The sequence below is a fragment of the Chanodichthys erythropterus genome, chromosome 13 (assembly GCF_024489055.1).
Source record: "Chanodichthys erythropterus isolate Z2021 chromosome 13, ASM2448905v1, whole genome shotgun sequence".
In the NCBI taxonomy this organism is placed as follows: Eukaryota; Metazoa; Chordata; class Actinopteri; order Cypriniformes; family Xenocyprididae; genus Chanodichthys; species Chanodichthys erythropterus.
Window position 1 is genome coordinate 9,352,644 of NC_090233.1, and position 27,241 is coordinate 9,379,884.

General features: G+C 37.4%; 2 protein-coding genes across 7 annotated transcripts in view; both read left to right on the forward strand.

Annotated features, from left to right (window-relative positions):
* akap10 (A kinase (PRKA) anchor protein 10) overlaps positions 1-1,958 on the forward strand; it is a 28,801-nt gene extending 26,843 nt beyond the window's left edge. For 3 of the 6 annotated variants that reach the window (XM_067406522.1, XM_067406523.1, XM_067406525.1), the window contains one exon: positions 732-1,958. In XM_067406522.1, coding sequence (XP_067262623.1) covers positions 732-737 — 6 coding nt within the window. In that variant the 3' untranslated portion in view covers positions 738-1,958. The remainder of the gene's footprint in view (positions 1-731) is intronic. The other 3 variants (XM_067406519.1, XM_067406524.1, XM_067406521.1) reach the window with 1 other exon arrangement.
* A 3,231-nt stretch (positions 1,959-5,189) lies between these two features.
* Positions 5,190-27,241, forward strand: part of LOC137035078 (LHFPL tetraspan subfamily member 7 protein) — a 203,127-nt gene continuing 181,075 nt past the window's right edge. Inside the window, exon 1 of the mRNA XM_067408340.1 lies at positions 5,190-5,781. Coding sequence (XP_067264441.1) covers positions 5,470-5,781 — 312 coding nt within the window. The 5' untranslated portion in view covers positions 5,190-5,469. The remainder of the gene's footprint in view (positions 5,782-27,241) is intronic.

The window sequence follows — 27,241 nt, forward strand, 5'->3', positions numbered from 1 at the left end:
TTTCTTCAGTCGAAAAGAAATTAAGGGTTTTTTTGAAAACATTCCAGGATTATTCTCCTTATAGTGGACTTCAATGGTCACCAAACGGTTGAAGGTCAAAATTATAGTTTCATTGCAGCTTCAAAGGGCGTTAAACGATATCAGACGAGGAATAAGGGTCTTATCTAGCGAAACGATCGGCCATTTCCAAAAAAAAATACAGCTAAGACCCTTATTCCTCATCTGGTATCATTTAAAGCCCTTTGAAGCTGCTCTGACACTGTAATTTTGACCTTCAACCGTTTGGTGACCACTGAAGTCCACTATAAGGAGAATAATCCTGGAATGTTTTCATCAAAAACCTTAATTTCTTTTCGACTGAAGAAAGAAAGACATGAACATCTTGGATGACATGGGGGTGAGTAAATTATCAGGAATATTTTTTTTTGAAAGTGAACCAAGCCTTTGAGTGGTTTGAGCGATCGGATTTAAATCCATCTCGAAAGCACTTTGGTGGGCATTTTGACCTAATCTTTTCACCAGCATATAGCTATCCAATCAGAGAAAACGCATGTAATGACCAGGTGTAAACAGGCCCTTCGTAGCCAATTTAGGCTTATTTTAGATTCAAATCGCAGGCCGACTTATGTAAGCGCAATGGAAGTTTTGATTCGATATTCTTGTGATTTATACATTTATGTCTGCATAATTTCAGAAGGTTTGCAGAATCTGATCTGTTCTGTTTCCATCAGCTATGAGCCTCTCGTTCAGCGTGGAAGCAGCTCGTACCCTCCCTCCTGACGCCCTCTGCCGAACGACTGGAGAAGCAAACGACCTGAACTGCGTTAACATATCAGTGAGGACCGAAAGAGGCATTCCATGACTTCCTGCATGTGTTTGTGTGTGAGAGCGTGAGTGTTTAGATATGCACACTAATAGCCAAAATACGATTTCTGTATGATCCGCCCCATCATTTGTAGCACTCAGAAGGATTTATGTTTATTATTTGAAGAAGAGTGAAATGAGTTAAAGTACAGACGTAAATAAACCGGTCAGCAAACAAGCAAGAGCTGTCGCACAGCAGACGAACAGAACAAACTTTCAGAACAAGACTGAATGAACACTGACACAAGCTGTGGAATTTCAAAAACTACCTGTGTTGCTGTTGCGTTCAGCTGTTAAAATGTCGACCAACAGGAAGCACGGGAATCCGGTCTACAGAGTGGCGATGACTAGTTCGCAAAGATTTTTCCTTCCTCATCTTAGTTCTTATCTCACACTTTTATCTTTCTTTTTCATTCACCTTTTTAAAGAGTGGCTATTAAAAATGCTTAGGCCCTTTTAGTACAAATAAAGAGAACAACAAAATTGCAGAAATACCCAAGGTGGCTATGTATAGTTTTATGGTATGCCATAGTGGATGTAAGTCAGTCAGTGTCTGAGACTTTTCTGTCCCTCTCTCGTGGAGCTGAAGTAACTGATGTTACATTTGAACTGGAATGGGAACTGGAGAATGTTCCCTGACCGCAGAGCTCTATCTAAAACCTGATTCTAGACTGTAGAGATACACAAACTGAACTGCAATGTTTATCCCTGTTCTATATAAATGTGGATCCTGGTTTACCGCCATATAATAATGTTAGTTCTTTTTATGGTGATTGTCTTTTTTTTTTCTATGATATGTCAAAACTCTGTCTAAGCAAATCTCAATGATGACTGTTTTTGAAAGGCGTACTTGGACATGAAGTTATTGCTTTGGACCTCATTGAGATGTGGACGAGAAACAGGCAAACGACTTTTGGTACTATGTACCACTAATATGTTTTCTGACATATATGTGTACTTAATCTATAATATATTTAAATGTGTTTGATTTAAATACATATATTGTTGAAACGTCCCTTGACGCAGTGTTTGTCTTTTGTTTTATTTACTTGTGTAGGTAGGATATACCGATATGCAATGTGAAACTAGATTTGTGCCCACGTATTGAGCATAACTCGATTAAAAATTGAAGAGAAAATAATAAAATTACGCCAAAGTCAAAATTTTAGGCTTCAAATAAAAAGGATACATTTAAAGTTTCAGTGTGTACATTTTAGCGGCATCTAGCGGTGAGGTTGAGAATTGCAACTGACGGCTCAGTCCACCACTCACGCCCTCCTTTCGAAGAAGAGAAGCTATGGTGGCCAACACAGGATAAAGATGTCATCGTCTGAGACAGCAGAGAGTAGCCAGTCAAGCAAACACGCTCTGTAGAGAAGTTTGTCCATTTAGGGCTACTGTAGAAACATGGTGCCGCAAAATGGCGACTTCGATGTAAGGGGACCCGCGGTGTATGCAGATAGAAATGGCTCATTATAAGGTCATAAAAACATAACTGTTCATTATGTAAGGTCTTTATATATCACAGAAAACATAGTTATGCATATTATATTGCATTTCTGTCAGTAGATCCTCCTAAATATTACACACTGGACCTTTAATACTTGAGTAGAATTTAAGTTGTGTGGGTGGGGCTTACAGAGAAAGGTTCTCATTGGCTAGTGTTTCATTGGCCAATAGGTAGCTCACATCTGTAGATTTTTTTAAATTTCACCTCATATTAATTCCATCACAAAGGTTTTGCAAGAAAATGCAAAAGCATTAAAATACACTCACCAGCCACTTTATTATGTACACCTTGCTAGTACCAGACTGGACCCCCTTTTGCCTTCAGAACTGCCAGAAACATTCCTCAGAGATTTTGGTCCATATTGACGCGATCGCATCACGCAGTTGCTGCAGATTTGTCGGCTGCCCATCCATGACGCAAATCTCCCATTCCACCACATCCCAAAGCTGCTCTATTGGATTGAGATCTAGAGACTGTTGAGGCCATTTGAGTTTAGTGAACTCATTGTCATGTTTAAGAAACCAGTTTCAGATGATTTGAGCTTTGAGACATGATGCATTATCCTGCTGGAAGTCACGGTCAAAAGATGGGTAAACTTTGGTCATAAAGGGATGGACATGGTCAGCAACAATACTCAGGTAGCCTGTGAAGTTTAAACGATGCTCAATTTGTACTAAGTGTGCCAAGAAAATATCCCCCACACCATCACACCTCCAGCAGCCTAAACCACTGATACAAAGCAGGATGGAGCCATGCTTTCATGTTCAATCCCTATCATCTGAATGTCGCAGCAGAAATCGAGACCATCAGACCAGGCTATGTTTTTCCAATCTTCTATTGTCCAATTTTGGTGAGCCCGTGTGAATTGTAGCTGAGTTTCCTGTTCTCAGCTGACAGGAGTGTCACCGGTGTGTCTTCTGCTGCTGTAGCTCATCTGCTTCACGGTTCGATGTATTGTGTGTTCAGAGAAGTTCTTTTGAACCTCGGTTATAACGAGTGGTTATTTGAGTTACTGTTGCCTTTCTATCAGCTCGAACCAGTCTGGCCATTCTCCTCTGACCTCTGGAATCAAAGCATTTTTGGCCACAGAACTGAAAAATCAGACCATTCTCTGAAAACTAGAGATGGTTGTGCATGTAAATCCCAGTAGATCAGCAGTTTCTGAAATACTCAGTCTGGCACCAACAACCATTTCACATTCAATGTCACTTAAATCACCTTTATTCCCCCATTCTGAGCATCAGGCTGAATTGCCTAAATGCATTGAGTTTCTGCCATGTGTGATTGGCTGATTAGATATAGCCTAGTGAGAGGTGATTTCTAGCTGATGAAATATGTTGAACTTTGCATAACTAGAAAAATGATATTATAGAAAATGCCATTGTTCCATTCTCATAATGCACACTATATAAATGAGTACACCCCCTTTAAAAAGTAACATTTTAAAAAATATCTCAATGAACACAAAAACTATTTCCAAAATGTTGACAAGACTAAGTTTAATATAACATCTGTTTAACTTATAACGTGAAAGTAAGGTTAATAATATAACTTGGATTACACATTTTTCAGTTTTACTCAAATTAGGGTGATGCAAAAATGAGTACACCCCACAACAAAAAACTACTACATCTAGTACTTTGTATGGCCTCCATGATTTTTAGTGATAGCATCAAGTCTTATAGGCATGGAATGAACAAGTTGCCGACATTTTGCAACATCTATCTTTTTCCATTCTTCAAGAATGACCTCTTTTGGAGACTGGATGCTGGATGGAGAGTGAGATGGTTGCAGTTCCATCTTTTTTTTTTTTTTTTTTTAATGTTTTGCTACAGTATTCTGACTGATAAGTAAAGCTTTGCTGATCTTCTTGTAGCCTTCACCTTTCTGGTGTAAAGAAATGATTTTCTTTCTCAGGTCTTGTGACATTTCTCTTCCATGTGGTGCCATTGCTGACAGTATTAAATGGGAAGGGGTTTTAACACCCTTTTATAGACACCCGTGTAATAAATAATTAGACTCACCTAAATTAGACATTTGTAGTCTAAAATTTAGCTTTGCTCCAGAGACTTTCAGTGGGGTGTACTCATGTTTGCATCACCGTAATTTGAGTAAAACTTAAAATGTACATGTAAGTATATATTATTTTACCTTACTTTCATGTTATAAGTTAAACAGATGTTATATTAAACTTAGTCTTGTCAACATTTTGGAAATTGTTTTTGTGTTCATTGAGATATTGTTTAAAATGTTACTTTTTAAAGGGGGTGTACTCATTTACACTGAGCACTGTATTCCCAATGAAAAGCCCATGGCATTGCAAATCACCACCAGAGGGCAGTGTTAGACACGCTACGCTTTTACACTTTTTGGAAATACTACTTCAGGCTACTTCAGAATCCTAATACGATAGCTTAAATATGAATCGTACCTGTTTTTATTGTTGTTTACTTTTTTATTCGTTTAGATTGCTAGATTATACTTTATATTCGGTAATGTGCTTTTATGGATGCGAGGATGTTGAGGTTAAGCAGGTGAACGAAACGCAGGGCATGAAAACTATTATGATGGCATGAGTTTATTACACTCGAGGACGGCGTGTGATTCAGATTTTCATGAATCAAAACTCGTTTGAACATCTTCGCAGTGGCGGTGACGCCCACGTCCATGTGACTGTGACAGGCGTGTAGCGCAGTAAGTTTGTGCTTCACTCCTGCAGCGCACGAGCTGCGACTCAGTGCCGAGAGGAGGAGGAGGAGGATGATGATGATGGTGATATGTGGGCTGTGATCAATTCAAGCGCAGAGGAATCAGATCTCACTACATAGTGAGCACCTGCTCGTGGCAGTTCAGCTCTGAGTGCTTGAGCTCTGGGTGTGACGGTTGTCTTTTGTCCTCCACCTGCTTCCTCTCAGATGAATGAACTGGAATATCTTCTGTATTGAGCTGGATCGTGCTGGAATTACATTAAAAGTTACGCGTGCATATGTTCACTGCCTTGTCTTTCACTGGCACTCTCAACGTATCGATAACTCATGTGTTTATGTGATTATTGGTGCTCATCTAATGTCACACAGTGAGTGAGCGCGCTCCAGATGCACGCGCTGTTTGATCGGAATTGGAAAGGGCTGGGAATCGATCTGTCTCCGGGCTCGTTACCCCACGTTGCCGTGAGGATGTTCAGCTGTGTCGGGTGTTTTTGGGTGCTCCTGTCCGCCGCCCTGGTCGCGATTTGCAGTTTTAGTTTCATCTCTCCCGCATGGATAGTGAAGGACCACCTGAAAAACAAGGACTCTGTGAGTTTCGGGCTCCTGTGGCACTGCTCCGAGTCTATGGATCATATGTACAGATGTTACACCTTCGGCGGGCTGGGCAAATTTCAAGAGATTCCTTCAAGTTCTTGGCAGGTAGGCTGGATATGAATAAACACTAACCTAAAACAGTATTACATGTATTAGCTGTAAATGTTGAGGATACTCAACATTTCGCTGTATGACCTGCAGAATTATATCAGCATCTGTTTGTATGGCTCGTGCACAAGAAGCAACAATCACACAGGGCAACTTTTTGTCCCAGGCTGATTTTAAAGAAATTAAAACACAAGTTTTTATCATAAAACTTTTTATGACTTTGATGTCTTTTCCCTATTTTTAAAAAAGTGCTGAAAATGTAACATTTTGATGTTCTTCACCCAGACTTTTTAAATTCACATTTACAGTAAATTCATAAAAGTGATCAAATCAGCTAAATTCAACTTTGCACTTTTTTCAACTAAAAAAATCTTTTGTAATTTTTGTATATTGGTATTGTGACAGTTTAAATATCAGAAATGTAATTTTGAGTTTTTTTTTGCTGTATGCAAACCTGTACACTTGTGTTATTCTGGGGCTTATCCAAGTTTTTCTCCATAAAGTGATAAAATTGTCATTACAATCACATGATATCAAGAATTCACATCATTACTTCATGTTAGATTATACCTCTTGGTTGGTTGTTCAAGACCATGATCATCAGATCTTTATTCTAGGACACATAATGAAAATAATGCGTTGGTTTAACAACAACAACAACAAAAAATAAATAAATAAAATAAAATAAATAAAAATAACGCAACAGTTTGCATCAATTTTTTTGAGTTATGACAACTTTGAGTTAATATACATTCAACCAACAATCTACATTGAGTTAGAGGCACTTCATAATTTGTAGCATAAACACAAATTTTTAAGTTGATTACTTAAAAAAATGAAGTCGCTTTAACAACCAGAGTTGGTAGCTCTGGAACCAATCAAAATCTTATCTATATCAGTTCAAATCAACAGCTAGCATAACTTATTTGTATTTGTATTTATTTATTAGTAGGATAGCCCCTTGAGACGCGACATCTCATTTACGAGGGGGTCCTAATTAAAAAAAACAACAAAAAAACAAAAACAAAACAAACATGCTCAACTAGACCCTCACACCCACAACAAAATTACAGCAATCATATCATATATAAGCATGTAGATACACATACACAAACATCTAATCAACATAAGAGAACTTAAAAACATTCACAAGCAATTTTAAGATGAGAAAATAAAAATGACCTAAAGCGATAAAATGAAGTAACAGATCTCAAAGACTGAGCGAGATTGTTCCAATCCGAAGGGGCTTTATACTGAAAAGACCTTCGTCCAGTTTTACTAAGAATTCTGGGAACAAAAAAGAAAGGAAATTGTTCATGTCTTAGTGAGTAAGATGATCTATATGGAATCAAATATTGTTTCAAATATGAGGGACAATCAAAATAAACACATTTAAAAAGAAACAGAAACCAATGAAATTGTCCTGTAGAATTAGTGTGTAACCAATTCAGCATTTCATACATATGACAGTGATGAGAACGATATGGACATCTTAACACAAATCTACACAAAGAGTTATAAACCACGTTAAGAGGCTTCAAATAAGTATGTTTAATGAACAAGTAAGATATTATTTTTTTTCATTGGCATTAGTGCAGTCATTGCTTATAGAGTCAGTGTAGTGTTTACCTTCATGTATCTACTCTTCAGCACAATGCTAACTACAAAAACTTCAACATTAGTCAAACACAACAGCATTAAACGCTAACAGGCCTTTCCCTTCACTAAAAACAAATAAATTAACTCTTAATTACAACATTTATTCTCCTTATCCAGTCCTATGTAAAGCATGCTGGGAACTAGAAATCCATTGGCTAATTTCTTTAGTTATCAAGACAATTTCATTAAGTTACTACAACCTATTTTTTTTAAAAAAAGCCAATAAATGCAGACATTTGAGTTTAGATTACAGACAATACTAAGTTGATGTAATGATCAACATTATTGTGCCAGCAGAACTCAACAAAATAATGTTTGCAACTTAAAAGGTTTAATCAAAACAATAAATTGGAATTGTTAACTTGCAACCATGCATTTATTTAAGTTGTGGCAACAGCTTACTTTTTTAGAGTGAATGTTTTAAAAGAGACAAAACACTAATGTGAAGTTTTCATTTTGAAAGATTTCAGAAGTAGTCAAAAGTGAGTAATTGAATAATCACCATTATATCGCTTTAGACAGCCTTATGTTGCTTTGAAACAACATCGACTGTGAAAGGTGCTATATAAATCTAAATATATGTAATCGCATGACATAGATGACTTGTGGCACATTTCCCTTTTCATGATGGGGAAAAAAGAGCAAATGTTGCTTATCTCAGCGCAGGACATGGTAGCTTTTGCTCATTTGACATATATAGGTCTATTCTTAGCAGCAAAGTGCAGCAGTCATTTTCAATAATTCAAAGCCCATAAAGCAAGAGTTGAAATGGGACCATCCCAGCAAACGCTGATCAGTCCTACTGGCAAGATTAAAAACATAGTTTTTCACAGCCTGTTGAAATTTCCTTTTGCAGTTTACAACCTTGTAACCTTTACAAAATATTTGGTGTGTCTAAAAACAAGTCACTTTAAAAAAAAAAGCTATCACCTAAGCAAAGAGATTGTGCCAGTAGAGGCTCAAGATTTCCAGAAAGGTTAGTCAGACATGAGTATGTGTTTATCAGACTTCATCTGACTTGTCCTCAATAAACTCAGAGCTGATTTGTCCTTGGGGAACATCTGCCTGTCTTTTCACTGCACCCAGTGCACCTAATGTGTTCATTATAATAGCAACATATCATTACTCTGGCTTATATGAAATGCCCAAATGGTGCATCTTTTATTTCACACTGTTAACTTTTCTATTGCCTTTGGTTTATTTTGACCTATTTTCAGTGAAAATACACTATTGTTTTTCCACACTGTCAGAATATCAAAACAAAACTGTTTAAAGAAAAGTGTTAAATTTGACCCGTATTTGACCTTTACACCACTGGCATTTCAGCATTTAAGCAGCATTGATTTTTTTTTTTTTACTTTATTAAAAAAATAAAGTAAAAAAATTATTTTGTAAGATTTAGCCCCTCAAATGTAGCCCCTGTTTTCAATGATAGCAGTAAAAGGCCTCTATAGGTATTTCAGCACCTGTAGTACTGAAACAGGTTGTTTCGCATAAGATGGAAATGTGGATTTATTGTGATGGATGTGGCTGATATTGACAGCTCCTGACATAATGGAGATTTATGTGTGAAATACACGTGAGCTAAAATTGCAGCTCTGTGTTTATTTTGTTAATTGAACAGAATAATACCCCAGTTGTAATGAAATATGTCAGATTCACGGAAAGAAAAGAGGACACCCATTTACTGAAGTTGTGTCCTGATGTTCTTCTTTTTACATTTCTTTTTACTCCAGTTGTGTTGCTCAGTATTCAGTTACATCTTTAGACCTGTTGTATTCCAGTCAAGAATTCATTCATTTTTAATGATTTTCAGAAAGGATCAATTTTGGAGACGTTCAACAGATCTCAACAAACTGTGCTCAGATTTACAAAAGTCTAAGTAAAAATTCAGATGGTTTAATATAAATTCATCAGTTTCTTTCAGAAGCAAATTAATTTTATATCTTTATACACCGACTATATAATATTGCTTTAAAGGTGCTAAAGAGGATGTTTTGTTTTATACATTTTTGCAATATTACTTGAAACTGTCTTTACTAACTGATAAAAGACTATTTATTAGGTGCACTGAAAGGAATAATATTAAAATACATCATCTGTGCACGAGGTAGGGCCTTAAAAACATCAGCCAACCGTTTACGCGATCATCGCGTAAACGATTGGCCCTCTGGCTTGTCAATCACTGCCGTGACATTCCTTGTGAGAGACGAGCACGGCTGCGCGCTCCAGTAACTTTCCACACTCCACAGGCGCCGCATGCAATGTTTTCTGTCTGGAGACAGGAGTAACAACTGCAGATTATGAGTTACCTGCGGTGAGTCCGACAAAATGAATCCACTAACACGTTACAGAGAATGCCGGTGGTAAACACTCGTGTTCCAATACTCCAATGAGGCGTTCCCTCATTTCAAAAACTCAGTAACAGTCTTTGGTTTCTCAGTCGACGAAAATATCCTCTTTAGCACCTTTAAATGCATTCCACAGTGTAAAGATTGTAAAAACACAAAACAGGTTGAAAATGTTGGTAGTATATGTAAATGAACAATGTTTACAATTGTTCTCTGTGTTACCTGGACTGGGAAATTCACATTTATTTGTCAGCAAAACTTTTGTGAAAAGTATGCCCAAGGACAGTCAGATCAACAGAGGGTTATTAACAAAACGGTTATGGTAAGAGTAGTTTTATCACTGAAAATTGTATCATACTTTGTATACTCTTTAAACAGCATTATGGTAAAAATACTATGGCAACAGCTTTCTTACCTGTATGCGACAGCTTTTTGCTTTGGGAGATTGGGCGGAACTGACAGAATGAATTCAGTTTTTCCCCTCCATTTGGCCTAAAACTGTTCGTGGTCATCAAGTTAGAAATTATGACTACAAACATGGAGGTTTTATCGGCGGCGATAGCCTAGTGGTTAGTGTGCCAACATAAGGCGCAAATGCGTTCAGGGCGATCCGAATTCGATTCCCGTCTCAAGGTCCTTTGTTGATCCCGCCCCCCTCTCTCCACCCAATGCTTTCCTGTCTGCTCTCTACTGTCCTCTCCGAATAAAGGCACAAAAAGCCCATAAAAAACAAAAAACAAAAAAAAAAACATGGAGCATTTTCAGATTTTCCGTCACAGCTTTCTGTCTGCATTTATAATTCTTTGCAGCCTAAAAGTTTGCTAAGAAGTATTTCCTACTCAAGCAAGGCCGTATGTGACTCTGGTCTACCGTATCCATAGCAGACTGGTAGGAGTGGCCTTGGATGGCAACATGAAGTTTTTTACCTATTTGGCAAATGGAAGACAACAGCCTTTTCTCTGTGTTCTCTATAGTCAGGTAGCATTGATTTCAATTTTGTTTTAATCTTTCTACTACATAGCAGCCAAGTTTTATTGAAAGCCAATTTGCCAGTGGGGAAGAACCCCTTGAAGCTAATGCGCTACATTCCACCCTAGCCCTAAAAATACATTAAATTTAAATGAATACATGAATAAATTAATAATTTAATCATTTTATTTCAGATTTCCCAGACAGACATATAAAGTCCATAGAAATGTAGTTCAGCTTCTGTGTTGCTTTGTTTTTTAACAGACCTTTTCCATTTTAGATTACACAGAACATAGAAGACTTTCTCTTGTTCCCATAATACCCTAAGCTTTCTCTCTCTTTCTCTCTCTCTCTCTCTCTCTCTCTCGCTCTCTCCGTTTTCTCTGAATCACAAACAACCTTGTGTCTCATGATTTATGTATGGATAAAACATTAGCATTTGAAAGGAGATATTAATAAATTGCATTTCTTTGATTTCTAGTGGAATTTGAAATTTGAAGGGTGGATGATAAAGATGTTCTGCCCATACGCAAGGTATTACAGAAGGAAAGAAAGGAATGGATTTGGAAGTATAGTTTGGCAGTGATGTGTGTGTGGCTTCTGCTAAATGCTTCAGTACATAACTGAGTGTACACAGCTCTGACTGCTGAATCATTTATTTATGAGCATTGTTAGCCCTGCCATATTTGTTGTTTTGGAGGTAAAGAATTTGATTATGTTTCTGAGTAAGCTATAAAATTCACATCTTTAAAGTTGATGTGCATTATTATGTTTTCAGTGTTAAGATACTTTCTCTTCTCCCAGTTTAATGTGCTGAGACAACTGTAAGTAAACCATTAGTAGATTGACTCCACAAAAAGCGTAAAGACAGTGGCTCTGTGCTGCTTTCAGCACTGCCTGTTGATGGACTTCTGAATCTGAATTAAACAATGGTGTGAGTTTGGGGCAGGGCTTTTTAAGGATTACTGTTGGTAGACAATATTGTAATACAACTGGAATGTATTTTTCTAACATAATATAATATAATATAATGTGCGACTTTAAAGGTAGGATAAGCAACATTTACTTGCTTGCTATATGTACTTACTATAGAGTTAGGGATAGGGTTTGGTTTAAGGTTTACTTGTAATAATGCATCATTTACTGTTATTACTATAGTAAGTATACATGAAGTAACGTGTAACTACGTCACCTTAAAATACTAGACAAACTTCAGTCAAAGTCTCAGGACCATGAAATGTTTCTCCAATCATTTGGATTCGGTCCGATAATAATATTGTCTCTTAACAGCAATATATTCAGTCATATCTGACAACTCGACAAAAATGTTTTCAATATAATTAGGATATAAACAAGTAAGTAATGTTTAAAAATCTATAATCATTTGACCAATCTGCAGACAGATTGTTAAACTCAGGCGAAATTGTAATGTTCAATAGTTTGCAAATTAATTTCTGTGCATTTTTTTAAAATACAAGTGAAGCTATTGAATTATTTACACTGATTCTATGAGACCTAAAAAGATTTCTTACCCTCTGGTGGACAACATTAGCATTACATCCTTCATCTGTCATTGCATTGATATAGATGGCTGATATTTTTTAGATAGAAATTGCTGTTATCCCCAGGGACATCAGATATTCTTGAAATTTGTTATGTTTCTTTAGAATGAAGTTGTCCATGTGTACCAAGTTTTGCAAAGTTTGAACAATGCATTCAAAACATATTGGTCAATTAGTCATTATGGGCCATACCTAAAAAAAAAAAAAAAAAAAAAAAAACATATAGCCTGTATGTCCAAAATCATTAAATTTAGCCAAATTATTTTGATAACGTTTTGTTAGGAGTATCTCAAGATAATTAAAATTTTGTACAAATCAGACAAACAACCTATGGAGAGTATGGAATCCCCAGAATGTGTCTGTGAAGTTGCGGCTCAAAATACCCCACTGATAATTTATTTTAGCTTGTCAAATTTGCCCCTATTTGGGTGTGAGCAAAAACACACAGTTTTTGTTTGTGTCCCTTTAAATGCAAATGAGCTGCTGCTCCCCACCCCCTTTCCAGAAGAGGGCAGAGCTTTATCAGCTCATGCTTTGGTTGCTCAACAACAACAAAGCTGGAGAATCTCACGCAGCCAAAATGAGGATTGTCAGTAACGGTGTTCAGCCTTACATTGTTCAAACTGGAGTCGGACACTGATGGAGAGACTCAGGAAGAAGTTACAACTTTTAGAATGAAACTGGATGTTTCTGACTGGTTAGTGGATAAATTTACATAGTTGCTCTGGAGTTGATTCAGCTCATCAACTAGCATGTGCTGTCATGTTAATCTTTTGTGTAAATCCAGCGTTGAATTGACCCTCGTTTGTGAAGCAGTCCGGCGTAAAATGACGGCATGATAACAACACTCTACTACAACAACTCTTCCTCTTCTCTAAAGCAGCCCAACATGGCCTCATCCCCTTTGTTGTGTGTTCTCAGGGGGCAGGGTTTATGTAAATTTTATGGTTAGTGATGTCACAAACACAGGAAGTATCTTGTTGTAGTTCCTACCAGCTGTTCGTTGTAGTCCTTAAAAAGCAATTTCTTTAAAGCAATTTCTCTCACAGTCAGACACTTTAAGGGCAGAAAAAGAATAGTTGGCAAAACAGTACAAATACAGTAGGTTTCCGGCACCTTCTGTGCTTAGACCCCTAAAAATATGCAATCAGGCTTGCAAATTTGCAGGTACATTGGTAGGAAATGTTATTTTCTACACTGACATGCTTTACTGGCTCAATCACAGTAGTTGTCATGCAATTAGCACTGGCTTATCACTCAAAGGAGAGATCTATCTCTGTTCCTCTCTCTATTTCCTTCACACAGATTTGCTGACAGAGGCTGTTGCCACGCTTGGGTGGCTGTCTCTCTCAGGTTTGGGTGGTCCCATGTTAAGGGTGAAAAAGTACACATAAATGCAGTACTTTTTCATCATGTCGCTATGGACCTGCCTCAACTCATTGGTGTGCAGATTATTCCATTTATTTTAAGACTCCCATCACATACTTCCCATAAACGGTCACACACACACGTTTCTCAGCAAGCCCAGTGCCCCTTTTCTCTGTAGATTGCAAAGGCTCATGGGGCTTGTGTTTAGGTTCACAGCATGAAAATTTGATGGCATTTTATAACTAATGGTACTGCAGTTTTCCAAAGAGCTGATGTGAAAGTTTACCAAGTACTGTAACTGATAATGATTAGATTTATGATGTATGAATGGGTTTGTTCTTCTTTGTTTGATAAGTGTAATAGCTTTAGCTGTCCTAAAGCACAAAACATACTCTATGCTTCATGAATGCATACAAATGTTGATGTTTCTGGTCTTAGGTCTCAGACATTCTAGCTACGCAAACCTGATTTCATGCATCATTGAAATCAACATACCAGTCATAATGCAGTGCAAGTATGTGCTGCATTCTCAGTATTGCCACAAGGGGTGCTTTATAGTGGGCATTACTGTACTGTCGTCTTCTATGGTCAGTTTTCTTATACAGGTCAACTACAAAGCAATAATTTGGAAACTTTTGGTTACACTTTATTTTAAGGTGTCCTTGTTACAGTGTAATTATACTATTAAGTACTGAGTATTATTTATTAACTGCATGTACTTACTATTGTATTAGGATCAGGATTTGGTTTATGCTTAGTTGCTTGTAATCAGTGTTGGGGATGCATTACAATATCGCGTTACTCCCTAAAAAAGTACTAAGTACTTAGTAACTAATTGTGTTACTTAGTTACTTTTTATGAAAAGTAATGTTACATGTTTCACCTCTGCACTTTATTTCTCTCAACATGGGGACAGGAGAACTGTCAGTCAATAAATGTGAAAAAGTAACTTAGATATTTTGTTGTAAATTGAAAAAGTAATGCGTTACTTTACTAGTTACTGAAAAAGATTACGTAAAGTTACTTATAATGCATTATCCCCAACATTGCTTGTAATTATGCATAATTGACTGTTATTACTATAGCAAGTACATGTAACGTCTAACAAGAATACTGTAAAATAAAGTGTTACCAAACTTTCTTAGACATGTTTATAGCTAGCTAACTGAATAACTTAGTGCTAAAATCCAGTTTCAAGTTGGGATTTTTGCACTTCCGGTTCCATTGTCATGAAGTCAATGGATTTTTTGAATGGGTTTTTGATCAAATGCCTGAAATAAGGTCTGTTTAACACATCTCAAGATATTTTCAGAGCTTATTTGCCCCAATAATCTAAAAGCCAATGGACAAATTTTGTCAATGGAACTAGTGTGATGCTAAGTTTATATAGGCCTAACCTTATTATAGTAAATAATGTCACCATCTTGAATGCTAACATTTCTTTAGCGATGTGCAAAAACACATTTTTTTCAAAATCAACTTTTTGCTAGGTGGTCTGAACAACTAATTCTTAAAGAAGCCCTGTATAATTTGACTGGTTCCAGGTTCACCTTATGTAAGAGTAAGACACATTCTAGCATTTAAAAACAAATAGACAAATTGAACTAAACTGACAGGGGTCTTGATACATATTTTTTTATTGTTGGAGTATTTTATAACTTGATGCACCATAGAAATGCAGCACTTATGGTGGAACGCTCGAAAAAAACACAATGAGATAATCAGCTTCTCTAGGACTAATCATTTATTGGGCATCTAGTTAAACATTGTGACCCATCCCTAACTGTAAAACAAGCATGCTCACTAAGTGTACCCCGTCAAGTGTATGTCTGAATTTACATACTTGAGTATAAAAAGTATTGTTACTTAAACTCAAACTATAGAGCGTGCTGTTAGCAACATCAAGGTCATGGGTTCGATTCCCAAGGGATGCATTAACTGATTACATTTGTACCTTGAATGAAATATTGCTTTGCATTAAACAGCCAAGCAAAAAGTCAATGTTTTGTTGTCAGATGTTAAACATGCTGTCTGTGTTTCTTTTTGATGAATTTTACATTCAATACATTCCTCACTATTGAATCGAACTTGAAATCTGATCTTCTTGGTTACAGCCTACATACTATATTACTTCTTTTGAAAATACTCTCTCATGTTTTCTGTGCTGCATTATGGAGACATGTTCTTAGGTGTCTGTCATGGTCTCTGTGTTTGTCTCCCTGCTTCAGATCCTGTTTATGGTGAAACTTTTGTTATTCTCTTTGCCTTGCCTCCATGTTTCAAAGCCCCCGTGGGCCAAAGTACGCATGCAAGACTCAGGCTGTCTTGATGATGTCAGGCAGCAGTCGCGACTGTGCCGTTACTGCCATCATGCTCTTGACGGAGAGGAAATTAAAGGAAGGAAATTTTTGTCCCTTTTAGGGTGTGTTCACACTTGGCAGGTTTGGTTGGATTAAAATGAACTCTGCCATCTGAGTCTTGGTGCGCATCAATCAAGAGGACAGAGACCCATCTTTTCCAAATGAACTCTGCTTCACTTCGACTGAAACATGAGTGTAACACAGATCAAGGACATTTAAACCAGGGGTGTCCAAACTTGGTCCTGGAGAGCCACCGTCCTGCGGAGTTTAGCTCCAACTTGCCTCAACACACCTACCTGAAAGTTTCTAGTAAGCCTAATTAGACCTTGATTAGCTGGTGTGTTTAATTGGGGTTGGAGGTAAACTCTGCAGGACAGTGGCCCTCCAGGACGGAGTATGGAAACCCCTGATCTAAACAAATGAAAAACAGGATGTGTTGTCACAAATAAAAGGACAGAATGCTCAACCATACCTGGTTCATAGTAGCTAAGTTGCCCATTACAGTTCGGTACAGGCATCAGAACCACCGTCTCCTTGCAGCAGATCTTTGTTTGTGTGGAATGGAGTAATTCCTGGCTGTTTTAAACATTATATAAGCTCTTTATGAGTTCTCAGCTGGTAAAAATACCATCATATGTATCCATATACCACAAGAACATTTAGCTTACAGAGTTGTTTTGGACGTTCGGCAAGTTCTGTTGCAAAATACGTCATAAAAGCTGTCAAATCAGGTTGTGACCTTTTCCTTATGGCTTTTGTTTGCGAACGCTAAGCAAATGAGAACTAGATGTATTGTTTTCTTTTTAGAACCAAGAAAATCAAACTACGAGTGTGAACACACCCTTAAAAGTACATATTTGTACAGTGATGACAATGTTGGATCTGTAAACACAGTAAAAGTTGAAGATAATTTTTCATTTTTTAAATTTTAAAATCTTACAGTTTGTTTGAGTTTGATATGTGAAAAGGGTTTGTTTAAAGCAAGCCTATGTGTTTTGGTGGTAAACAAAAACTAGAACACAAGGGTCACATATGTCATCATGACTGAAGGTGATCTTGTTCTGTTTTCTTTGTTCATCTCAAATTTGCTATTTGATTATCATGGTTTCATGGTAGGCTATGAAAATAAAATAGGCCTTAAAATAAAAAAGACTCATAATCACTAATAGAGGTTCTTTCTGTCCTAGTTCCCCATGGGCACAAGTGTGCTGTTGACAGGCTGAGTTATTAGTTCTTGTTGAGGAAGTTGTTCTGCCCTGGGCCACAGTGGTTGGACAGCAATGAATGCATTGGAAGAGCGCAGTGTGGAGGAAGTGATGCTCACTCAAGTTGTTAAAAGCTTAAGTGATTACAAAAAGACGTGATAAAAAGGTAATGGAGTTAATGTTAACTCACTAGAGCAGTTAGGGGTTTTCAAAACCCTAAGTGTTAAAATTTGTTGGGTAACTCATCCTGCACTGCTTGTGCTATGGACATTTTTGATACTTTAAACTGTATAGTGGTCAATTTTCTCCTGGTAGGCAATAAAATGTACAAAAAACCCCTAGGACTATGACTATAACCATAACTATAAAGTTCTATTCGTTCTAATTCTATGAGAATAGGAAAGTCCACACCACAGCTATAATGATTATGACACAGGCTGTAACCAAAATCGCATACTTCCTACTAAACGAGGTAATTAAACCAAATGTACAATAAAATCGAGACTTTACAGGGCCTTTACATGCAATCTGCAAGCAATCTCACCATTTGGACATAAGCTGATTGGCCTTTGCTGATTCTGCTGCCAAAGAGATTGCTTGCTCAACATACATTAAATAATCTGGTTCAGTGTTTGCTGTAAGCTGGACTTGCAGTGCGCTGTTCCTCTGAAACCCTCCACCTCCCCAGCTCCACCTGCCTAGATCTGCTACAGGATTAATATATTTATTCATGCAGCAGCAGCATATCTTATATGTTCACAGCAGCTTGTCTGTGTATCTGTTGGCAGTAGCAAGTCCATACTTAGGGACCATTCACACAGAACACGTGCGCTCAGGAGTGGTTTTAAAAAAAGTGCAGCATAGAACGCGAGAGTCTCGAGCCGCGCCTTTGAGAAAGTGATGCAATTACAACAATAACGGAAATAATAGAAATAGGCAAATAGCAGAATTGACAGATACAAGTTTTGACATGGAAAAAAAGAAAATAAGATAATAATGAGCTCCTCGGAGGGATTCCTGTTACCGCTTTGACCCCTTTACAAGTTCTCAGTTGGTCAAAATACCATCATATATAGGCTATGCACTTACGACAAGCGCATTTAGCCCAGCACATCGCATTGTTTTGGAAGTTTGGGAAGTTCTGTCACAAAATATACGTCACAAAAGCCGACCTATCAGGTTGTGAACGTATCCCTACACTGTCTGAAAAAAGGTATGGCGTTGTCACTGGGGCTGTACCCTAAGGTACAAAAGTGAAAAGGTACATCTTTGTACCTTACTTACACCTAAATGGTACATATTAGTACCTTAAAGGTACATATTAGTCCCTTAAAGTCCCTGTGAAGTCATTTTAAAGTATGTGTTCTGAGTTTGTCACACCGCAGAAAAATGTGTTATTAACCACCCAGCCAAATTTGACTGGTTAAAAAAAATCTGCAAGTAAATGAAATAAGTTATCAAAATCTCAAAAAAATAGGCAGCGCTCTCTGCTCTCAAATGCTGGGGGCGTGTCCGCTGTCTGCGCTGAAACCACGCCCACTCGCGAGAGCTGCAGCCTCAACTGACTTGAGTCTAAATGAGTCAAACATACTGATGCATATAAAAAGAATCATTTAGAGGGTTGCAAATTTTAGGAGAGTTACTGTGGACTACCTGCTAATTATAACATAAGCAAACTCGGCAACTTACACTCATTGGTGGGCACGTACTGCCGACTGTTGTCGAGTCGACAAATGACGGTGCCGCGAGACGGGAGGAAGAAGGCCGGGACGGGAGAGACTCTGTCCGGCCCCATATATCATCGGTTATCGGTGGGACGGTAGGAAGGCCGAGGCGGGAGGGGGGCCGAGGTCTGTTCAGTCACATTCACTAAAAACAGCGGATTATCTGTGAATTCCAGCTGTCTGGTGAATGTTTGTAAAATTTTCCGGTGTAGAACGATCACTTTAGAATCCAATTCATATCATCGTTTTAGGAAATTTAAATAAGGAGACCGAGCTGTATTGTATATTATAACAACCATGTAATATGCATTTGCGTGACGAAGACATTACTAGCTAAATGTGCAAAGGGCTGTATAACTGTAATGACACTCGAGATTGAGCGAGTGAACCGCTGTAGAGTTAGAGGCGGCACCACGCTCGGTGCGCCATCGACAGTTATATAGTGTTAGGGGAGGGGCTATGATCGGGGGTCCAAGTGCATCATCAGGCCCCCTTTTTAGCTCCACCCAAAAAATCCTGAGCAGAGACTTGGTGAAAAACTTCACAATTAAGCATTACACAATTCACAGTCTTTGTAATGTGTTTCAGCAATACATTTGTAACATTTATAAAGTGTTTAGAAAGAATTCTCAGAATTGACTTTACAGGGACTTTAAAAAGTGCATATTTGTACCTTAAAGGTACATATTAGTCCTTTAAAAGTGCATATTTGTACCTTAAAGGTACATATTAGTACCTTTTTACCTTTGTACCTTAGGGTACAGCCCCAGTGTCAGCACCGTACCTTTTTTCCGACAGTGTATGCCTCTAAGTTCGGTGTTAAAAATACCAATGTGAACGCTAAGCGGACCACAACTAAAAGCTGATTTATACTTCTGCGATAGATATGCGCCGGCGCCTCTGCGCCATAGGCTATGCGGTTTTCATTTATACTCTCTGCAACTTTGTCCGCGCCAATGTGCAACATGCAGACCGCTAGTAGGCAGTGTCCGTGGTCACGTTGAGTATCAAGGCAAAAGCCGAAGAAGAAACAGCTTGTCTTGTACACTGTTAGAGAAGCTTCAGCAGTGATGGCAGCAAATAGGCAATGACTTTTGTTGCAGTTTGAAGGCAAGTGTCCCCTGAAACAGAGCGTTTTTTTAATCCATGCCAGGTTTTTTTTTTTACCTGAGGGAAGGGTTCTAGCAGACCAATCACAGCGCCTGCGTATAATTGACGCATTGCTAAATTTTTGAAGAGGTGCACGTCAGGCTACGCCGTAGGCTACGTGTGCTACACACAGCCTAGGCTGTACACTCGACGCAGAACTATGAATCATTCTTAATTTTTTTTTTTGGGGTACAGACCAAATAAAGCGACTGAACCAAGCGACCTGAACTACAAGTGTGAACACACCCTAACATTGCCATATTCCTTAACACACCCCCTAGCCCTAGACCCTAGTTTGAACCCCTCTGGTCTAGCATGCTAAATAAATGTAATGCACTAGTGGAAGGGCTTACAGTTCACAGAACAGCTTTTCTTCTCTCTCATACTTTCAATTTGCACTCTCACAAGTACACATACTGCGTCTCTCTTTTTTCTGGAGTTCCTTGTAGTCTGTATCTTGAGAAAGCAGCAATAATTTCCTGCATCTGAACCTGTTAAGGGTTCTCAGCCCATGGAACCAAACCACCGAAGCTGTGAGTTTTATCATGGCCGCCACATTGCTGTCTAATGAAATGATGGATGAGGCCTAGTTTCTCTCTCTCCCCCTTTCAGTCTGCCTCTCTCTTCCTCTCAGTGCAGGAATGAGAGAGAGAGAGATGGCGCACAGAGCAGAGCAGAAGCATGGCGGTCCCAGCAGAGAGAACCCACATATTAAACTGGCACAGGGGCCAGCGGATCAGCTGTCAGGCTGAGAGATATGCAACACCCCGGCTCCATGCATTTATACAAAGAGCAGAGCAGCATAAGGGAAGGAAGTCTTCAGATCGAAGCCGGTCACTCAGTACACACGACCTGAGGTTTTTCTCACTGCAGATTTACAGGGTCATAGTCAAGATATTTCCTTCTTTCGCTGTACAGTTCTGCGCATACATTTACATATGACTTGTAGTGTTTATTAAAATAAAAATAAGTGATAAAAAAATATAACATGCAATTTTCATTACTTTTTGTAAAAGTGATAAACATATCACAGATTACTCAAGGGATATGTAAATTTATGAGCAGAACTGCTTGGCTCTTGTTCCTGTCAGGATATCCAGTGCATTAACAAAGCCTCTGGCTAATGGAAATATCCTCCCTTATAGGTTGTAGTGATAAGGTAAGAGATATATAAGGATTGTGTTTGTGGAACAGGGCTCTGGGGAGGAGTTACCACCTATCAGATCAGCCCCAGAGAGGATGGGGTAGCAAATTAGTGTCATTCTCATTTATTCACATTTTTTCCCTTTAGCCCTGTTAACAACTGGTATTAACATCCATCTCCAAATCCAATCACAAGAGCTCAGCTAAGAGATATAAATATTTTAATATATTTTAAATTGTAATTTATTCCTGTGATGCAAAGCTGAATCATCATTACTCCAGTCTTCAGTGTCACATGATCCTTCAGAAATCATTCTAATATGCGGCTACACTTTATTTTAAGGTGACATAGTTACATTGTACTTACTTAAATATGTACTGAGTAATGTTAATTTCTTACTATAGAGTTACGGTTTGGGTTAGGGTAGTCTTGCGTAGCCAGACCTTCAGACTGATGGCAGGTCTGGACTTTATCGCAGTTTTCATTGGCCCAGGACCGCCCAAGAGGACGTTTGACTGACTTGTAACGGTTCAATCACAGTTCGTTTTGTTCAGCGTCATGTTTAGGGGCGTGAAAATGTAAAGTTGATGTCCCAACAATAACAGACCAGCGTGCATCTAATAAATTATTCATTCAGGAATGTTGTGCAAGTTTACTGCACCAATGGAGCCGCAAACTTCACTTACTTTTGAAAATCCAGCGTTTATTTGATCCTTGTAAGTGCTTGTAAATATGACCACGTTCATTTAGCGTCACAGCATTTGTTTCCAGGCAGACCGTTAAAGAATGTGACACGCGTCTCCTGGACATCCTGTATAATTTAACCAACCAAATGACGACTTTGAAACTGATAAGTGTTTCCAGATAAGTGAGCCATATGCATCAGACGTTCATCTAATGGTCTGTGGACGTGACGTCTGAGGCTGAGACTAGGGTTAGGGTTTGGTTTAGTGTTAGCTACTCATAATTATGCATAATTTACTGTTATTACTATTATTATAAGTACATGCATACTATAGTAAGTACATTTAAGGTACTACATGCAGTAAAGTGTTTCTTAATGTGCTGATTTGGTGTTCAAGAAACATTTATTATTATTATTATCAATGTTAAAAACAGTTGTGCTACTTAATATTTTGAATATGTGAAAACCAACAAGATTCTTTAAAGAATAAAAGTTCAAAAGTACAGCATTTATTTAAACTGTAAAACAAAAAGTTGAGTAAACTTTAAAAAAATAAGCAACTGGCTACAAAGCATCCATCATAAACGTACTCCACACGGCACCAGGGGGTTATTAAAGGCCTTCTGAAGCCAATCGATGCATTTGAACAATGTGCTTATTGTTTTTTTTTAATTATACAAGACAGGTAACAGGGAAACACATTTCCAATTTGTCAAGCGATGCATTTGTGTAAGAAAAATAGCCATGTTCAACAAGTTATAAAGTAAAATATCTAGCTTCCACCAGACCACCTTCCATATTCAGCTTAGGAAGAAGCTTTTTTCGTAAATTGAATACGGAAGGCGTAGGATGTGGCGGGAGTGTTTTGAACTGCAAGAGGCACTTTCTTTCTTAGTTGAATACGGAAGGCGGTTTGGCGGAAGCTTGATATTTTACTTTATAATTTGTTAAATATGGATATTTTGTGGAGTACATTTATGATGGATGGATGCACTTTCTTGAGCTTCATAATCATGGGTCAGTAAAGCTTTGGGTAATTTTCATATTAAAGTGAACTAATCCTTTAAATGTGCCATCAAACGCTTTTTCACAAGATGTAATATAAGTCTAAGGTGTCCCCTGAATGTGTCTGTGAAGTTTCTGCTTAAAATACCCCATCGATATTTTTTTTTTTAATTCAGTTTTTTAACCGCCTATTTTGGGGAATAATTATAAATGCGCAGATTCAGCGCACATCCCCTTTAAATGCTCACGCTCCCCATCCCCAAGCTCATGACTCTATATTACATTGAATAAACAAAGTTCACACAGCTAATATAACCCTCAAAATGGATCTTTACAAAGTGTTCGTCATGCAACCTATATTGGATCATGTAAGTATGGTATTTATTTGGATGTTTACATTTGGTTCTGAATGAGTTTGAGGCTGTGCTCCGTAGCAACGATGGCTCTTGTCTCTGTGAATACAGTAAGAAACGATGGTAACTTTAACCACATTTAACAGTACATTAGCAACATGCTAACGAAACATTTAGAAAGACAATTTACAAATATCACTAAATATATCATGATATCATGGATCATGAACAGCTATTATTGCTCCATCTGCCATTTTTCGCTGTTGTCCTTGCTTGCTTACCTGCATAAAGTCTGTTGACTCTGCTGTGCATAATGCCTTTGAGACTCACTGTATGTCATTTCCATGTACAGAACTCTAATTATTTAACTATGCCGAGGTAAATTCAATTTTCAATTCTAGGGCACCTTTAAGTACTGTGAACTTATTTCATTGGAATCCACTAAAAAGAATATTATTTAATATAAAACTATATTCTTTACTGAATAAAAATATTAATTAATTTATATATATTTTTTTAATTGTACTGATTCCAAACTTTATTATTATATATATTATTACATTTATTTAAATAATAATAATAATATTAATAATTTAATATATTTTTGATACATCCTGAACTCAGTGCATTCTAAGAAGCATTTGGACTATTTACACTTACATTTAACCCTGTCCACAAGAAGTTAATACAAAATGAGGTGAAAATACTGCCTTTTTTAGTTGTCTTATGAGAATGATTATTGAAATGTTAGCTGGAGAGAAAGTAGAGCAGTATTGGGAGGACTTGAGTTTCAGTTACACACGCGTGACAGCCTTAAATAAATATGTCAATAATGAGAATTAGGACCTTTGACCAGCTTTATCAGGTTAGAGCAGTTCTGTCCATGAGCGGCCTTCTCATTGACCTCATCTCAAGGCTTTGTTCCCTCAGGAACTCAAAACAAGAGGCTCTAATTGAAGCGAGAGTGTCTGAATGCAATAAAGAGCAACAGAATGAGTGACATTGTGAGCTTTTGATGGGATTTAATCTGGCTATGGTTTATTCATTGATAATACACGGCACATATTAAAATGGTTTTGGACTCCTTTGGGAACAGCAGTGAGAGGATTGTGGATGAGCGAGAGCTCAGCGTCAGCATCTGTGGCAGAGATATGGCCACAGTTTGGATTGGATGGCATTCTGGCATGACAGATAAGAGTAAATAATTGAGACTGTGTTCCCACAATAGAGTTGAGAAACTGTGATCTGAGTCCTGGTTGGTGCATAAAAACATCACAAACCAGAATGAAGAACTCTTTTTGAGCACAAAAGCATTGGCAGTTCAATCTTACACACTGCAGAATCTATCGCCCCTTCAAGTCAGCATGAAGTGGAAGTTCTGCAAGTCTTTTCTTCACTGCTGTGATGTATATATCCAAGTGAAACGGCTTCTCGAACAACAAAACATGTAGGGCAGGACTTGAGTTTGAGCTGCACGATTATTCATTAAAAGATCGCGATCTTGATTCAAACACCCATGCAATCTTATTCCTAAATGATATTGATTCGAGATTCAAATCTGCGTTTGAACCCAGAGAGAGCAGTTGTCATGCATATGAAACCGCATCACAAACAGTCTTTTCAACCACACAGTATCATTATTTCTGTTATAATTATTCATATTATTACAGAAGTACTGGGATAAAAGTTTATAGTTCGGTTATAAACACTGATGTCTACGGTAACGATCAAAATAGAGCAAATCACCTTTTGAATGTAACTTGACGCTTCAAATAAAGATTGCATCCCTTACACCGTTACACCAGTAGGTGGCGACAAGTGACTCATTCATTCAAGAGGTTCGTTCAAAAAGTCTCAGTAATAAATTAAGTGAAGTCTTTATGAGTGAGTCATTGAATAGAAGGCATTTTCAGTTCAATTCTGAACTGCTCTGTGAGGTATCATTCATGTCCAGTCCTAACTTCAAACTTTATGGAAGAAACCACAGAACAGTTATAAACTAGTTTAAATTCAGACATTTTTGATCAGAGCTAGTCTGTCTGGGTCCTTCGCGGCTCAAGGCTAATCACAGTCGTGCCTGTCTTGATTTAGTACAGTCTAGCAGGCAGACCAGCCTGAAAGCAATTTGGCTTTTGAGATATACAGAAGCTTCAATATTTGTCACAGGAGCGGAAATCATCGGGCCTGGGATTTTAGATTTGTCTTTCTTGGCTTTAGGCAAATGTTATAGAATGATGTTTGTATCCAAGACTCAGAAACATTTGAACAAACAGCTGCTTGGACAGTAGAGTGAGCTGTGATGGATTGAGTTGCCAGTCTGGGATTGGATTAAGGGAGATTAACAATGTTAGCAGTGCATGGATAAGAGGAAATTGTGGGTGATGTGAGGCAGTCATAATGAAACAATGTTCACAATCCATTGTATACTTCTGTAGAAAAGTTGAGCAGATCTTTTCCATACAATGGCAGTTCATAGTATTTAGACAAATTTCAAATGCACCATAAAAGTAATTATTATGACTTTTGTTATAGAAAACTTGTGTGAAGATACTAATATGCTGATTTGCTGCTCAAGAAACATTTATTATTATAATTATTATTATCAATGTTCAAAACAGTTTTTGCTGCCTATTTTTTGTGGAAGCAAACGTGTGTAACTGATAAGATTAAAAAAGAGAAAAATTAATACTTTTTTATTCAGCAAGAATGCATTAAATTGATAAAGTGATAGTGAAGACATTTATAATGTTACTAAAGATTTTTATTTAATAAATGCTTTAATAAATTTAATAAATACATTTAATACATGCAAATAATTGCTGTTCATTGAACTTTCTATTAATCAAAGAATCCTGAAGAAAGTATAACCATTTACACAAAAATATTAAGCAGAACAACTGTTTTAAATATTGATAGTAATAATAAGAAATGTTTCTTGAGCACCAAATTAGCATATTAGAATGATTTCTGAAGGATCATGTGACACTGAAAACTGGTGTAATGATATTTCACAATATTACTGTTTTTCTTTAGCCTTGGTGAGCATAAGACTTCTTTCAAAAACATAAAAAAAATTTTAATGTTTCCAAAGTTTTGACCGGTACTGTTTCAATATACAGTATAATTTTGCCTTAATTCATTAAATGTGTGTGTGTTTTTTTTTTAAATTACAACCTTTATGCAAAAAAAAAAAAAAAAGATAAAATGTATGTAAAATAATTGCTGTGTGTATGTTCTGGGGGTTTTGTTTGATTTGTTCACTAAAAAAAACCTTTTTCTTTTTCAAAAAAAAAATCATTCATGAAGTTTAGTCATATTGGCTACACAGACTCACTATTGCCTGTAATTTAAATATGTCGATTAAAATATTGCATTATCCTCGTGATTGTTTAATGAATCAGGCTAACAAATATTTGGCCTATTATTCTGTAGAATGTGTTATTAATTTAGAAGTTATTATGCATGCCTTTCTGAATAAAGTATTTGGCTTTGGGTGCATCCCTAAGTTGACATGAAAAAATAATTCATAAAATTGTTCTAAACAGTATTTAGCTTGTCCTTTATAATAATTAAAATATTGTATAGTATGTTATAAATTCCTTTATTTGCACTGTGTGGAAGTAATAGATTGGATGTATAACCAGATTTACACTGATCAGCCACAACATGTGGCATTCATGTGGATGTTACTTTGACACGTACCACCTGCCTAAATATTGCTGCACACCACGAACACCCCTTCATGACAATGGTGTTCCTTGATGGAAGTGGCCTCTTTCAGCAGGATAACGCACTCTGCCAAACTGCACGCATTGTTCAGAAATGGTTTGAGGAACATGACAAAGTGTTCAAGGTGTTGCTCTGGCCTCCACATTCCCCAGATCTCAATCCAATTGAGAATCTGACCTCACAGCTTGCAGGAC